General features: G+C 41.6%; 1 protein-coding gene across 3 annotated transcripts; it reads left to right on the top strand.

The window, feature by feature from the left end:
* The first annotated feature begins 1313 nt into the window (after positions 1-1313).
* LOC128310652 (uncharacterized) lies at positions 1314-15796 on the top strand. Of its 3 annotated transcripts, none has more exons than XM_053047350.1 (6): positions 1314-1415; positions 2342-2486; positions 8026-8211; positions 8772-9218; positions 14762-15040; positions 15638-15796. In XM_053047350.1, the coding sequence occupies exons 4-6, from the start codon at positions 8942-8944 to the stop codon at positions 15724-15726; spliced, it is 645 nt and encodes a 214-aa protein (XP_052903310.1). In that variant the 5' UTR covers positions 1314-1415; positions 2342-2486; positions 8026-8211; positions 8772-8941; the 3' UTR covers positions 15727-15796. The 3 variants fall into 3 exon arrangements, with proteins under 3 accessions (XP_052903310.1, XP_052903308.1, XP_052903309.1); XM_053047348.1 differs by having other exon boundaries at positions 1348-1360; positions 2230-2486; XM_053047349.1 differs by having other exon boundaries at positions 1397-1425.
* The last annotated feature ends 1980 nt before the right edge of the window (positions 15797-17776 follow it).

The raw sequence follows: 17776 nt of genomic DNA, 5'->3' as shown, positions 1-17776 counted from the left end.
TGCATGATCTAGATTTTTGGAGAAGTGTGCTTCCGCTGGCTCGAGAACATATACACGCGATGTGAATGCGGGTTAACTTTAAAACCACACGTTCATAGCTTGCTCTGTTTGCGTGAACATTCGATCCACGTACAAAACGACCCCTGTGTTCTCGACGTATGACTGTGCAATTCGCCGGAACCAGATAACGTTCTTCTTCTCCCCTAAACCGCGTGGAGAGCAAATTCTTACTGCTAGCAAAATGTTAGCCAACCCTTCAATCCCTTCACAGGAGGTTATTTTTCCGAAGAAATATTCACTCCGCCATCATCAATCGTTGCCCATCGCCGCCAGGATGGTAGCGCTGGCGCTGGCGGAAGCACCACTACCACTACTACTGTCTCGCGTTGCTTAACCAAAACTTGTGCTGATGCCCCAATAGTAGTTCCGGTTCTAATGGCTACGTAGTTCACCGGGCGTGTCTCGCGAGAACCCGACCTATACCAGTTTTAGCGGATTCATGAAGAAAATCTGAAAATCTCTGTCGGGTATTTCTCGTAACCCGACATCTGCCCCTTTTCAGATTTCCCTATCCTCACTGTCTGGCCACCAATGCTATCCCCCATACGGTCTCTAAAAGAGAGAAGGTAAACTAACAGTTTTGAACTATAATAACACCTTGATGCAATGCTTTGGCAAGGAATCAATCCATTTATCGGGTAATTTTAAGTATTTTAGCTGCCATATCACCTTTTTTTCGCTTTCTAACTCAACACCTTTGAACAGAACCCGTGCACGATGTGTGAACTAAGTAGGGATGGTGAACACATCAGTGTGAGAACGTGTAGCTCCAGGGAAACGTTCCGAGTGGGATTCCGATCCGATCCGTTCAATCCGTCTCGGACAGGCACATTTTCGTGCTTCATTTTGTGTGATGTTTTTATTTATTTACTTTCACAGAATGATGTCAGGGAAATTGGTAATATGTATGCTTCTGTTTTGCAACTAGAATTTTTTGTAGTGCTTAAAGAAATAATTAAAACTTTTCGGTTGATTGAGCACATGGTTTGATAACTCAAGTTATACCAAGATGTGCAACACAAATGGTGCATTTTTAGATAGTATATTATCATTTGAGATGTCAACGAGCACTAAATTAGACGATAAAATTAAGAAAAGTTACAAAAAATTAAACATTGATGCGAAAGCCAGTGCAGTCTCGATAGCTTATGTCACTGACACAGCTGTCAAAATTGTCGGATGGACCAGCCTGACCAACCATCCATCGCGAATGCCAATTTTCATAAATAGTTGAGTTCATTCGCTGTCAAACACTTGAACCGACGCAACGCGGATAAAGTTGTAGAATCCGACACGAAAAGTACGCACTCTTGCGACGGTTGTGCTTTCCGTTCGACTATATTGCTACCGGTGGTGTGAGTTGAGGTGCTTTTCCAAATCGTTTTCCCCATCAAGCCATCTTCCGCGTGCCAAATATGTGACGTCCACGTACCAGTGCATGTTTTCATGGTGTGTTCACCCGATTCATTGGCCGCTGACGCGCTTCGATAATCCCGGCCCCACCGTCGTTATCTCGGGGGTCTAGGGCCGAGTTCACATCGTGCCTAATCGCCGTGTCTTGCCTCCCGGACGGTTTGCGACGTCACGGTTTACGTTACGACCCGTTCTCCGCTAATCCCCCATCGGTCCACCCCCACTTCATCGGGATTACGTGGTGGCCTTGGTCGATGTGAACACGAATCGGTTGGAATTGGTGAATCGGTTGAGTGTGCCAGTATTTTATATGTTACATATATTTTGCACAGAACGACCTTCTTGTGCTAGCATACTACACTCAAGCGAAGAGGAATTAAAAAAATGATCCGTGCGTGCGAAGTGCGTAGTTAGCGGTTTTCCCCGACCAGTTACACATACACACAGCCGCAGCATCAGCTTTCCGGGTTGTGCATCGTGTGAAGGAAATTTACCCAGCAGCCGCGACTATTCCTCTTACGCCCGGCCACTCACCGCTTCATTGTGAATCGCTGTGCTATTGTGTGTCTGTGTGCGTGGTTTAGTGTAGTGTTTCATTTGCGCGTTGTTGCACTTGTTTTTCCAACTGTTTCGAGCTATCGAAGCAAGATGGGCTTGCAGTACCCTAGTGAAAAGTGAAGAGTGGGAAGCATAACGCGAAAAAAAATCGCTTCGTTGCTTTTAATGTTCTTCTCTTTCTCGCTCGCATTTAACTAGTTAATCGTAGTGTTCGTAGTGGTTGGCCGGTAAAAATAGAGACTTTATCGGTTCATGGTCAACTAAGATCTCCCTACCTATTTGGTCTCATTTGCCTGGTTTTCATTGTTAGCTTCCGTCAATTAAAGTGGACTGTTTTGACAGCGTGCGGCCGGGACGAGAACTAATTGGCAAAACTTTGTTGCAAACCTGAGATAGTTGCTGAAAAGCGTCTAAAAAAACCGTGCTAGCGAAACCGAAACCGCAGCGAAAAACAGGTAATGTACTGCTCGCATTATCTTTTTTTATACAAATTAGTTTCATGTTAGAAAGTATGGTAAAACGACAGGCGCACCATCTGCCAGTGTGTTAGCATTGGTTTGTATAGCAGAACACAGTTTACGCATTTATCGCACTACAAACAAACCTACAATCCTTGATAGCCCTTCATTCTGGGTTCATTGCACCCTTTGTTTCACAGTTGTGCAAATTTGTTTTACTGTGTATTGGCGTTTAAAATTTCTGCTGGTGAACATGCTACAGTGACAGACAATTGTTTAGCAACATTTGTACGATTAGTGCCGAAAAACAACTCTAACCAATCGAATTATTGGTTTACGGTGTTCCTACGCTTACGAATAGGATTTAACTGGTGCGGTAAACGTTGGGTTTGAGATTAACGAGGCAAAATCCAAGTTGATGGCTCCACTACCTGCCCTGCTAACAAATTCTTGCTACAGGAGTGATATCCCGATATGTGATCGCACATCCGAAGTCGTTCAAAATTTCACATAGGTAGGATCAAAGGTTAGCACTGTCAACAACATTGATTTTGAAATACAGTGCTGCCAACCGGTCATTCTGTCGTACAGCGTATGGTAGCTCGCTCCGGTGGGATGGTCACGTTATGAGAATGGCACCGAACGGCCTAACCCGTAAAGTCCTTTTAGGTCGTCCACATGGACAGAGGAGGCGTAGCAGGCTCAAATTGAGATGGAGTGATGGCGTTGATGCGATCACACAAATAATAAAGTAAATAAAATCAAGAAAGCCAGAAATGTAAGGCCTCAACGTCTCGAGGTTGTTAAAGTGTTGACTTCTGCCAATTTGCGTTCGATTTTGATTTACGCAAAACATCATAAACCAAGCTGAGGTTTATGGTAAACAAATCATTGAGACTAACGATATCTATAGCTTATCAACAAGCGGTAAATATGGACGGCGGCATTTCTATAAGTGAAACACAGTGTTAAGAGTGATTCCGTGCAGCAAGGCTAAATGGGTTTTGAAGACGACGAACTGGTGGGACCAGAACGGTATAAAGTATTAGGAGTACGAACAAGCTTGTAGCGTTTTGATGTTACATGTCAAATGTTTATTGTTTGTGTTGTGATGTGATGTGTTCTGCCTCATTTTTACAATAAGAGATCGTGTTACGATAATCCAAAACGTAGGATAACTTATGGATACCTCGCGGTCATGCCCCATCATCGACATCCAGGTCGAATATTCTTGGACAACAAATTTTGCTATGTATTTGGTGGCACCAGCATTGTGTGGTCTATTACGAGCTACTACAACCAAGCGAAAAGAACACAGGGTAGGTCTACCGACGACAATTGATACGTTTGAGCCGTTCTGACGTTTCTGATGGTTCATTTGTATGTATATTTTTGTATTTTTTAGTATTCAATAATTGTAGGGACACATAATGTCATTGTGTTCCTGTCTAGTGACGCACCATCACTTAAAAATAAAAGAAAATTTTTGTAAAAAAAAACTATTAAACACGCTCGAAAACCTTACGAAAAGTGGGTTGAGTGAAACGTAAATAAATGGTATCATTAACCTCACCGGACATAATGAATGCCAATTGTATTTCGCCGACTATGGTGGTATTCACTAGGTCGGGGTTTTCCCCATTAGTCACCAACTTCATCGTAGCCCACCAAAGTTAGAGAGGTGTTAAAAAGGAGGGTTCAAATAAGAATTAGTTTTTACTGTTTCTGACCGGCATGTTTCGGGAAAGCGTTGGTGTGTGAATTGACTTAACAGTTCGCAAAGGTCATTTCAGTTAAATGAGGAAGATGCAGTGAATGCTGGAGCATGAATTTTGTAGACGACAGTCGTTCGCAAGCTCTTAAATTCTGCCTCTTTATATACGTACTCGCACCTTAGCTCCTTCATCCTATATTCGATCTGTAAAGCTGATCAAAATTTTTTCGTCCTTGTTGAAGCACTAAAATAGATGGGCCAGAAAAATGGTTTGCGGATAATTTATACGAACAATCATGCCCAAGGTCACATGAAATTTACCAATAGATATCGAAGACAAAGGGACAATTGCTAGTGCGTAATATAATAATTGCAGCAAAAGCACCAATATGTTGAGCGTGTCTAATGGTTTCCACCGGTAAAACGAAAACATTATTATTTACCAACTGAGATACTCACCCCAGTGCTCCTAAATGTAACCTATTTTTCCAATATTTCCACACCGACCGGTATTGTATTTCTTGCCTATTTACCTTCGTTCCTCGTTTGCGAAAAAAAAAATCACACAAAAACATAGAAATGTATCAACAGCTTCAACCCCGATTGCATGGGGGGAAATCATTCCTTATCATCGTTGTTTGCGTTACCGGTACTATCCGGCGGTTGATAGCATTTCCGACCCACAAATTGGGAGCAGCGCGTCAGTCGGCCAACCCCCGCCGACCGGGCCCGCCACCCGCACCTGGCTCATGCGATCCCGTACCAATTATGCAATCAATTAATTAGTCCAATCAAGAACGAACGCACACACCACGGATTGCCTGCTGTGCGGTGTCTTGTGCGTGTGCTACAAATTGATGGCAGTTCTAGTACGAATGTTGGCACCAAGCTGATGCTTAGGTGTGGAAGCTTTTACCGACAAGGGCAAGGCTTGCGTGAGAGATCGCCTTACGAAGTTGCGCTTGGATTGTCACTGATGGAAGTTCGATCTTTACGCTTGTGTCGCTGTTGCTGTTGCTGTATGTCTGCTCTGCTAACTATGGCAAAGTCCACTGTGCCATTGTTAACCCTTGGAGAAGAGACGGTTGAATGAATTAATGTTAAAAAACGAAGCGTGCGTGCGTGTTTGAGCGCTATTGTCCCATGATCATGCTGCGATCTTTGCTTCTAACGATTGCACAACCTTACTGCTTGAAACCATTCAATGATGTAAATGTATAATACGTAGATAATTGTAATATTAAATACTTATTTGGAATGTTAGGTTTGGTTGGGAGTTATTATTAAACTGTTTTATTTGTCAAATAAACTTTTGCATATCTGTTAAGGTTAGAATAAAGCAATACTGGTATTTTTTCTTGCTCTGACGAATTTGTTTACTTGTTTTTCGTCCTTAAATTTCACTGAGAAAACTGCGAGCAAACCATATTTAATACTGTTATTCATATTCAGTTAAGCAAAAAGACTTAATGCTTAAGGGTTTTCGTTCGCATTTTCGCAAGTAACAGAAGGTCGACACAGAATCGATCGAACAGTGGTGGAGGCCCCATTAATATAAATCGCTGTTTTGCTGTCTGTCTGTCGTCAGTCTTTCCCATGTTCCTGTTCCGTTTCGTTCCGGTGGATGGGTTATTTCGCTGTTTCGCTTTCGACGTACCCAAACACCATGCATCCGGGGACACGGGGACATGGGCGGGAGTGTGGTTAGTTTAAACTTTAATTTGGGTTGCCCGGCCCGTAGGAATCTATATTGCACGCAGCCATCATATGCCCCAACCGACCGGAAGGAATGGAGGTGTTCGTTTCTTCCCTGTTGGTGACGTTAGTCCGGTTACTATGCAAGTTGTGTAGGTCGTACCAGCGAGGAGTATCTTACACAAACAAATCGCACTGTTCAAAAGTTTTGAGGTTCGCAGCAGGTGGGTCAAGTTTTTGGGGGGAGTGGGAAAGAAGATATTGTGCGGTAGGGACCCCGATAACTGGCTGGATGTTTTGCCAACAGTAAGTTATCCACCAGGACACAGAGCACATCGAAACCCGAAACTCAATAGGAACATGTATGGTTTTGGACGTTCGTGGTTTAAGCGATTGGTAGACGAGGATACAATGGAATTAAAGTATTATGATTGTACGCTACGGAGTGCAAAGTTTTCGAAATAAGGACCAACGTAACAGATGAATTTCGATATTGCAGGTTTCGACAAACTTCGATCATGGGACATCATGGACTGTTTAGACGAAATGTCGCCTTAAGTACAACGCCATCATCATCATCTTCTTCGGAATATTAGAGAGCAATCAATTAAAAGGATTATTATCAATTGTTAATGAGTTAATAGAACATATTTTGCACCATATTTTAATTATTTAATGTGCAGAAACGTATGGCTCAATGTGCAAACCTGTTCACGATCTTTCTAATCTATCGCTTTTGATTTTAATCCAATGAATTGAAAACTCATTCACGCCAATTAGCTTATCGTTTGAGCGCTGATTCGATTAAATGACCACTGGCAACAGATGAGACAAAACGCAAAGGTAGCGAAAAGTGGTACAGTGTACAGCATTAATCCAGCTTGAAGCGATATTGAACGCTAGCCGGGAAGCTTATACGGATGCTGTAGGAACAGTAATGGACGAACGATATATATATATCAATATCGGAAATGGAAGCTCACCCAGTTTTATAACTGCAATCCACTGATTGCATTTGCAGTTTTCCTTGTCGTCTATTTACACAATTTCACTACCAACCCCGGGGGAAAAAATGCATTCCCCTATTCGATTGCAACTAATTATAATGATGCATTTCAGAATTGGAGCCTTTTTAGGTCGCTCGTCAAATTCAAATGAAATGAAACGCATCTCTGTTTTACATTTTTTTTTTACTTTTTATCCTGGCCATATCAGTAACTACGTCGTTATAGCGATCGGAATAATGGTTGCATATCCTGTATACAATTTTGTATGTATTCATTTCATTCGTTTTGTTGCAACGGCAACGAATTCAACATCATCATGTTGATTTTGTTTATTCACTGAATTTTTTGAATTCTGAAAACTTACTTCTCTCGCGGATTTTATTCTGTGCTGCAGTTTGTCGTGTGCAGGCATTAGACTTTTACAGACTGTACATTTTTCAACCCTGACCTTTCAGTACAATCGTACCTAATGTCCCTCCCTGATTGATGATGGAATAACTTCCGTGGTGCAACGTTCTGGTGGTGGTAGCGACACCGTTGAAAAGCCTGCACGAAGTCACCAAATCATCACTGGATAACATTCTGGACGTTCTGGTTGACGTCCGCATTGGAGCGGAAATCGTACATCCGTGCAGTCGTTGATCCAATATTCCCGTTCGCAATAGTGCAAAGCCCGACAGAACAAGAATAGTACCAAACTGGGGAAGGTTTTCCACAAGAAGAAAATTATACAACCCGCAACCACAAATGCCTCTTCCATTGGAAATGACCCAGTTTACCTGAATGGACGAACGAAAATGTCACCATGCTTGTCAGGCAGTGTTTTACCAGTGTTGTGACAACTTCTCCTTTACCGTTCCGCTGTCTCCGGAAAGCCTAAGTATTCCCTAAGTTCTAACCAAACACCGTGCTCACACTTGACTGGAGCCCGGTCTCGCATCACACCTCAAACCTTGAGCCTACCTTTTGTGAATATAGCCACACCGTTTTGCAACAATCATGTCCACGTTCCGCAAGTGATCACTATGAGTTGACCTGTATCATGATGGTTCTCCCCAGCTTCCTCTTCTCATCTCTCATTTACTGACTCTGTTATTTTATCTCTTTTTTCCTTCCACAGACCTCTTCATGGCTGGTTGCTTTCGGTTAGGAAGACATGCTTGACGTGCGGACCGGTGACTTTCGTCCTTATCGAAGTTCGGTTTCTGCTTAGTAGTAGTAGCAGCAGGTGTATGAAAATAGAGCTGCCTTTTTTCGGTATCCGGCCACTTTAACCTGTCGACATCGGATCCTGTCAATTGTGAAGGTATATTGAAGCATGGCAATCAAGTCATATCCTGTCAATCAAATCATTTAGGCATCTGTAAATATTTTAGATGAAAAGCAAGTCTGTCTCGTCTGCCTAGCTGTACTCTTCGTTTACATGTATAATAATTAGGAACTATTATGATGTCTTCCTAAAAATTATCTTATTTTTATGTTAATAGCCGTTTCCCTTTTTCTCTTTAATATTATGTATTCTATTCTGGTCTTTTAAACTGATCTTTATTATACTGTACTGTTCTTCCTGTTTGAGTATAATTTAGCTTTGAATTGGTACGCTTCATCGTGTTTCAATGTTTCACTCCATAATTTCGTCTGATTAATAATTTGTTTCTAATTCTTTGCTTCTCTTTCTTTTCTTTTCTTTCTCCCATTTCTCTTCCCGTTTTCGTGTTTTTTTTTGTATAAATAATTCTTACTGGTAATTGGGGATAACTATTATCTATTCTTTGTACAATATTTTATTTAACATATCTATTATTTCTTTCTATTTTTAATTGTTTTTGTTGCTTTTTTATATATTCCACTGTAAATATTGAAAAGTGTGAAAACATCAAGGTAAAAAAAAACCAAGGCATGAGGATTCTAATACAGTACTGATACTGATACAGTACGAATCCTTAAGCTCCGTTACTATCAAGAATCGATCCTTAACAAGTTAAGGGGGACAGTAGGATAAATAGACAATTCCCCAGCTGCATTGTTTGTGAACCATGAAATCCACTGGTATGCATCGATCTTCGGTAAAAGGTGATGACGATCCTACCACGAACCAAGCGAGTGTGAAAAGTCACAGCTGGGGTGGTTCCTCTATCAACAAATCAAAAGGTGATCATTTAACAATGGCCGGATTCCATCAACGGGCAGTGTCGCTTCGTAAGACCCGCACCCAACGGCTTCTGCGTCATCGGTATCAGGAGCATCTGGATCAACCGTCTCTACACACTGTTGCAAAAGCTAAACTGATGTCACGATTTACGCGCATTCAAGGTATTACTCTTCTGTGCGAGATATAAACATAATTGCCGCTGTACCGACCTTGCTGACGAGTCGTCATTTACTGACCGTTGGGAACTACTAATCCATCGTGTGTTTGTATGTGAACACTTAAGCTCGCTAACACAATTAATCTACGATATTAATTGTATATCAAATGTATGATTAAATGAACGGAGCTATTGGCATTTGACACTTGATTGCTAATGCTAAGCTTGCACTAATAGTAATGTTTTGCGTAATACTGTTTTCGGAATATTATTTAGCCTATTTATGAGACACTACAAGCGTCGAGGCTTGCTGCAATTTTCTATGATTCTAGTACGCCTAATCAAACTTTACGGGCTGGGCCAGACAGCTGTACCATATCCTGTGAATCTTATTCATTGTACAATAATAATAACGTTCATAAGTCTACAAAGAAAAGTCTATAAATGGAGTGTTAGTCCAGATAAGAATTAATCTTCGAATTTCGATGTCGGCTAGACCAAGTGTCGAGAAGAGAGACTATAGGATTTATGACCAATATCCTCCTGTACTGTACTGTCTGTACTGTACAAGTTGTCAATTACTGTTACCTGTAGCCAGTTCAGAACGTCTTTGTCTAAACGAATTTTCATTTGCAAGGACACTAACTCACCCATTTCATCTGTTTCGTTCCGTATCACACACGAATATGCCCATAAAATGCCAACCAAAATTTCCGGTTATGGTAGTGATAAGCTTAGCTCATAAATGCAGTATGCGGGTCTTGATTTTATTTTGCTGTTGGTGATATTGTTTGTGTCGTGCCTTAATCGCACATCCACACGACGTGGATTATTGCCTTGGATAAGGCCGATAAAACTGGACACAATACTGGCATGACATAGTTACACTTTCCGGTACTTACCTTCCGTATTTCCGTACCTTGCTGTATGGTCACGGTCGCGCGTGTCCTTTAACCGTGCCATTAAAAGCACGCTAACAATGTCCCGGCCACGGTACACAGAAGGTGATGTGGTGTAGGCTTGCGAGCTCCTCCGGTCCAGGCGCCATAAAAGTATTCACACTCGGACAACACCGGACCCAACGCGTTGATGGACAATTAATTACACTCCATCTTCTTGCTTCTTGCGGTCCACTGGACGGCATTTTTGTATTGTGTATGTTTCGGGAAGTGATAAAAGTGTTAACCGTTGCCTACACCCGTTCTAACCGGGAAAGAGGTGTTAAAGGAAATATTATTATTCTTTTTTACCCGTCGCACAGCAGGACGAGACCATGGCCAGACCGGATACTCGGAGTAATTAAATAATAATTTAAGTGATAAGAAGCTGTAGTCTTCGATCATGTGAGAAGAGACAGAACCAACCCTTAGGATACTATTTTTGGATTGGATGGCACCTTAAGCCTTATTCGGAATGGGTTCCTATTTTTCAGCATCAATATATCCTCTAATTCTATGGCGACATTAATAAGTTTTCCTACTCAACAGATTCGAAAACAGATAATTACGGTCGTGAAGCTCCCGAAAGGATCCTTTTAAATGGTCGCGAAGTTCATTGCAATGTTTTATCCGTCTATCTACGCCAGCGCATGGATTCCGTTGCGCGTTTGGTTCCCCCATCCAGGCGAAGGTTTTCTTCGCGGGGCTAATTTTCCTGCCCAATCGTTGATGAACCGCTACTCATAACTCACTCGGAAAACATGCTGGTGAAGGAAATTGCAGTCGATTTTCAATCTTCCGTGTGGTTCCCCGTCAGAAAAATAAGGACGCGAATGGAAAGTTTTTTTTTGTTTTCCGCGTTTCGTTCGAACATTTGCAGGAGTTGTTCTTTAAGTTTCTGTCAGCTTTTTGTTTTGTTCGTACCCAAGTAGCGCTCAACATTTTCCGTTTTTCGCGAATTGTGTTTTGTGTTTTTTCGATGCTAAAACGTCCAAAAGGAGTTCAGGCTTTTCCTTGAGGAGCATGTTGTTTTTTACTTGCTGTGTTCTTGAACCAGTCACTCGGCTCTTGTTGTTTGTTGATGCTGAAGTTGCTAAGAAATTGATGATAGGACGAAGGTGATGCAAAATGGAGATGAAAAAGAATTCCTATCGGTTTTTTCGAACATCTGGAGGTTGGAGGTTAATCGATGGAGGAGCTAGTTGGTTCTTACTACATTATTCAAGCGCTTCTCCTACTTCCGTCACTTTGTATCCTTGCGTTGCACGATAAAAATGGTTAAAATATCATCCCTGGACAATAAGATACAGAAGACACCAGAGCAAGGCTTACAGGCAAAAAGTGGCACGGTCCCAAAAGTAGCAGCTCGATTTACATCCAGATGCGTTACGAACCGTTTCCAATTTTTTTTGTTGCGTTTGCTAGTGGCCTTTATGTCGTGTTTGCGCGCGTAATTTTGATGATTGGCCAAACCACCGCATGCCACCGCCAAAACCACCAAGACAGAGTGTACTTTCGCGCACGGAGATAGTGAACTCTGGTCACCGAAAATAAAAGCGTGTGCTGTGTGTGCGTTCTTATCAGATATCGGCCGGTGTCGCATGCTGTTCTCACACGCGATAAAGATTGTTGTCGGCGCGTATCTCAAACGCGTCACTTTATAGCAGACTGATTGCAGAAGCGGATGGGCCGTGCGTGACGTCAATGGGAGAGCGTAACAGGGTGGCATTTTCTTCCTCACTCGCATATTTGTTCTTCGCCTTTTTAGCCGTTGTGTCTCGTGGTTTGTTGAGTGGGATGTAACTCGGTGTACTTACCCTGGGACAAGCACCTCAAATTTGTGTTTTTTTTTGTATAAAAATGTACGATTTTCTCGTATGCGTTACTATTATTGTTATTTATAGTACACATTTGTCTGGCTCAAGACTACACAAACCCAATCTTAGGTACACAATTGGTTACACTGATCCTAAAAATCTCTGCTCAAGATGATAACATACTTCGGGCTGTTAGACATTAGGTGGAAGAGGAAAAAGGAAGGGTATGATAAATTAATATCAAAGTTGTTTTGAGGAAAAATTAAAACACGATTATGCTGTTTGATCAGAATCCATTGTCACATAAGTCATTCACGACGTAGCGGTTTACTACTTTCTTTTACTCTAAGAAGAAGCGTCAGGCAGTATATCCTGTTAGTCCTTCCCGCTAAATTTATTGGATTAGAATTTATGTTGGAAATGAAACTTTGCATTTATAAAATAATTTATAAACCCATATGCTATAATGTATGCTTCTGTTGTTACATGCCAATGTTTGCCAACCCCATTAGTTGCCGCCGTCGTAGTCTGGTAGCCCATTAGCAGACGTGTGATGAAGTGGTGCACAGGACTCGTTATCCTTTTTATGCTATGCCTTATGACAGTGTCGCGGACGACCGTCATTACCGAGAAGTGCCACTCGGTAGCACACGGTCAACGGTGAGTGGTGCGGTTTGTTTCGCCTGCAGAATACAGGTGTTTCGATGATGTCTATTATTTCCGCAAGAAGTCACTTGAGGAAGTCACACACACGAAAGTACCACCTTTATGACGTTGTAGGTTCATGGTTTTAGGTTTCTTTCAACGATAATTCCGATTGGAAGTAAAACTGGAAGTAACAGTAGTTCCACTAACAAGATGTAGATTATTCGTAGGTTTAAGTCCGATGTAAATTTTCAATAACTTTAATCAGCAGATGACTCTCAAAATATTATTTTTTTATTCAAGAGGAACGGCCGGCTAACTTAATCTAAGTTTCATATTCGTTTGAAGACATTTCCTTCTCCTAACAGTGAAAGGTCACCTTGTTCCGGGTGTACCCGGCCGATCAAAATATTAATGAATGTGTAGAAATTCATAAATCTCGTATAGGATCAAGAACACACGGAAGATAAATTCCTAAAGGTTCGAAAATATCGAGCATATACTGTCTGCAAATTTACGCAGCAAATTACTGATATTCTCAGCTGACAGGATTGTTCTATTCAATGATTCTAAAACAATGATTCTTTAGAGAGTATTATTTAGCGATGCAAGAATTCTCAACGATTAATCTTTGGAGATTTATGGGTGCGTATTGAAGCTTCAATTCACTCATCTTCACAATGGCGTTTCAGAGTCTTTCAGCCGGTTTAAGGAGATGTGTCAAGTGCGTTTTTTCTGACGACACGGTGGTGATCGATTTCCCCGTTCACACTACAATAGGGAATCACGTCAGTCTGAAAAATCACACAGTGTTTGCTCGTTGGATTTTACCAATATGAACCAGGTGAAACCGGTGTGCAAAAGGGGGGAATTACGCTCTAACTCTCCACGTTGTAGTTCAAAATTGCTGTTAAAGTTAAAAACAGAAGAGTAAAGTTTCGGCCGTGTTTCTGTTACTGTGGCAGATACTCTCCATGGAATGCTAGGGATAGTTCACTACGCTGAGAAACAATTGTCCCCAGGGTACTGTTACAGTATTATCGACAGATCTGTTTGAGAAATTTGATGGAATTTCAATATCACTTACATGCTATTTATTCACATTTTATTCACCACTTTTTTGCTTGCTGATGAGTTGCTTAAATTCAGCCCAATGTCTGAATTGTCTTGATCTATAAATTTGTTAGCTATTGTTAATAGTTTGACATTTTATGACGTCGTTTTATGACTATTTTTACTTTGCATGCTATTATTTAATTTTTACTAACTGTCCTTTTAGTATTGTTTTACCGACTGTGCTATTGAGTCTGATAATGTTGCAGTGAAGAGCTCGTTTAATTTCTATTAACACTTGAAAGACCATAGTGTTATTTGTTGTATGCCTCCGTTGTGAAGGACAATCGCGGCATATGGAATGTGTTTTGTTTCTCAGCATGCATTTCCCTTTTTATGCGTATTTTATTGTTTTAATCTTTTGTGCAGAATATTCTCATCTCGGTGGTGGACATAGCATCTCGTTTGTTTGCTTAACCCTATCTGTACTCCAGCCCGCTCAATGAAATCCAACGAAATGACTTGTTTAACAGCAAACTAATCTTACCAAAGAGGAGAATGAGAACGCCATTGAGACGCCCGACTCAAAGGCACTATAAAACTAGACAACAATAGCGTCGTACGCGAAAGCTTACCAACTCCTGCCATATCCCTGTGCTATATTAAACGCTCTACACTGTGTTACACCACCGTTCCTGGCACCGAGCGACTTTGGCTTTCTACCGGCTTTGCTACACGATAATGAAAGCCGACTGTTTGACTAATACGGTTAAACGGAGAAGAAAGCAGCGTCAAACGCCTAAACCGTCCCTAATGTCGTCTGATTAATTCTATTAGCCCCTTTTGTGGATTGATTGTGGATTCTTGTTGATATGGTATCCAATTTTTCTTAACATGGTCTCGTTTTTCCTTTTTCCTTCTTTCGTTTACTCTGCAATCTTGGCGATGGCAACCGTGCACGCGGATCGCTTGCTCCTTCGTTCGTCGTTCTTCGTGATATGCGTATTCGACTGGCTGCGTGGTGGATCCCAATCGGCTGACAACCGTGATGATGACACGATTTCTTTTCTGTGTACCGTTGGTTCGCTACATAGTGTTAAGCATTATCAAATTAGCGACCATGGACAAGCTGCGCGACACCGGTGCAGGCGGACCGAACGACCCGTCCGCCCAGCAACGGTTATCGACGGAAGGTGGTGGTGCGAGTGGCGGCGGAACGGCGGGCGGCGACGGAAGCTCCGATGAGTTTCACCATCAGTTCTATAACACCGGCCGGATAGGACGCCGGAATGCACTGCCAGACATACTGGGGACGCATTGTACCACGACAACGGCCGACCTGTCGACGCAACTGGGTGCACTCTCTACCTCGGGTAAGTGTAGGCCACACGGTGGCCGGATGGTTTCCATCTTGTGTTTGTGGCAGGCGCACAGTTGCGGACTGGCAAGTCCTTGAGCACGAACAATGGTTTCGAAGGCACGTAATCGAAATTCAATTACAATACTCGTAAAGTTGATCGTTGCATAATGCAAAGTGGCTTGCACGGTAGGGTTATATTAGTTTCCTGATTGTTTTGAGGAAATATTGGTCACATCGATGATCGTGTCTACTCAAAACCCTTGATTTCACCGGAAGCAAACCATTCAGAAATCCGCATGTTAGCGTTTCGTTGTATCCTCTTGAAGGAAATGAGTGTAGGGGATAACATAAATTACAGAAATATTTATAGCTAAACAATCTTTACGAGTAATCTAAAAATTAGTTAGATCTATGAAACAATGTGTTCAAGCCAATTGCTATTAATTTGTTCTAATGTAAAGTTTGCTTTTCGTATGCGATACGCAATACGCACTAGCCCGGGCGTGAATGTCGTAGATTTAATTAGTACGTAATTACCAAAGGCAGAAACGTTCGGCCCCGTGATTCGATTTCTATTAACTCTCCTATTGGGATTTTCTCTCCTTCGCAGACTGTACGGGCAAAGCAGCCGACGCTAGCAGTAGCAGCATAGCAGGCGGAAATAATGGCCAACACCCACCGACGACAACCGCCACGTAAAGCCGCCCAGAATCTCCGGTTCGGCGTCGTTAAGTGAACTGCGGTAGAAGGTGTCCGCCCGGTATCAGTGACTGTAGCCAAGGCAAAACGTCCGATAGAAAAGTTTAGGCATAGAAGCGACAGCACGTTTTCAACGTCAGGGGCAGATATAAAAGCGGCTTGTGACGGAAGTGTGAGCTGTGAGTGGGGAAAAGTTTCTCATTTAATTTATTTATTTTTCACACCCTAAAAACCATTTCAGGATGTAATTTGAAGTTTGTAGAAACGCATAGAAGGGAGCGCATTAAGCAAAAGAGAAAAAAAAGCACCACATTTAGACAACCCGCAGAGCCAAAGATATGCGTTCCGAGGTGGACAATTGAAACGGAACTATAGAGAGTACGGGTGGTGAATATTTTTGATAGCTAGGTTAGATGCTTTTGTACGCGAATGTGGCTCAGTTTGGTAGTTAGGACTATGAACGTAGCGGAGTGCGAAACTGTTCCGCGCGCTATGATGCCTCCACTCAGTGACGAAAACAGCTATTACATTAAACTAGAGCCAATCCCATGAACGGCGCTGTCGTGGAGTACGGACCTATACTCTTAGACGTGATCTCGTGGTATTTTTTTTTTCATTATTATGCATCATTTAAATGCAGTGGAATGTTGTAAATGATTGCAAAAGAGAAATTATAACCTTCTCAGTATAGTTTGCTTGCGTTTAATCCTTCCATTGTGTGCGCATCACATTTCACGCACTAGCTAAAATGTATTTGTGTGTTTAACATCCAATTCTCCTTCATATTTTAAAGCAAGTTCTAGATTGGTGCGCTAAAATGCATGTTCCTTACGTTGTTGCTTTGTCGTTTAGATATTATCTGAACCTTTAGGTGTAAATGAACTGTATGGAAGAGAGCGGTCAACAGATGTCGAAAAGATGTTTAATGTGATCTAGACTAGCTTTAGTTTATTACTCGCACAGACGTATTACAGGGAGATAATCCTTTAGTATCTATGGAAAGTTATTTTAATGCTTGCCGATATTTGTTAGCTTTTAGCATAAATGACAATATTTGTTTTCATGTGTCAATAAGAGGGTTTAAGGGTTAATAAGAGGGAGAAAAAAACATCACTGAACTGCTCTACCAGAAGTCTTGTAACTCCCACTGTACATCGTTTGAATCTGCTTATGTCTCATACTCTGTACTCCCTTGGTAAACAACGAATTTTGGCACTCGTATCGCGCTTAGGAAGGCATATTATGTGAAGTGAAAAATAAATCACTTGTTTAATGGAAATGTGCTGTTGGAAGGTCAATGAGTACTTTTCGGGGTTTTTTTGTCTGCAAATACATATTTGGTATGTTATTTCTTACTTTCCCTCAACCGTTCACCTTTGTATATGGTGCGGAGAAGATGCGTAGATACGCTTAAACCTAAGAATATGTCCATGTGATAATTAGACCGTACATGCATGAAAGGATACAATAATGTCAGTAATGTAATGGAAATTTCATGGTACGAGTTCAAATCAGTTTATCCCGGCTTTCCAATGCTGTGACGCTCTCTGCAAAGCTGCTAGTTTCCCATGACTATTTTCTCGTTCATCGTTCGGTATCGTTTCAATTGCATTGAACATTGCTCATTGTTGGTTTTGCTTTCACGAAGAAACTGGTTGTTTTGCTGCGGCTTTTTTGAGTGTAAAGAAATGAAGGCAGTAAGGTTATAGCGATTTATTGAAACCTTTTAAAAGGACAACACGTTAACATGAACAATAGTGCGGTAGACCGTTGCCGTTGATCTGGGATCCTATCGAACGAGACACATGCGCGCTTTGAAAGTAAACAGAAGTGAACGATAATAAGAAGATGCCAGCAGCAAAAAAGGCAGCAATTAAATTCACCGTACTATATGTGTCAATTGTCGGAATACAAAAATTAAGAAATTCGGTGAATTATTACGCGTAATACAGCAATTAGGAAAAACCTTTAATTAAAATGTATGGCACAGAGAAGTGTAGGGCTACGATTGCAAGTTTGATAGAATCTTAATGTTGCGTGCAGAGCCCAA

The sequence above is a fragment of the Anopheles moucheti genome, chromosome 2 (assembly GCF_943734755.1).
Source record: "Anopheles moucheti chromosome 2, idAnoMoucSN_F20_07, whole genome shotgun sequence".
In the NCBI taxonomy this organism is placed as follows: Eukaryota; Metazoa; Arthropoda; class Insecta; order Diptera; family Culicidae; genus Anopheles; species Anopheles moucheti.
Note: the sequence above shows the minus strand (reverse complement) of the source record. Positions and strands in the feature narration are given on the sequence as shown.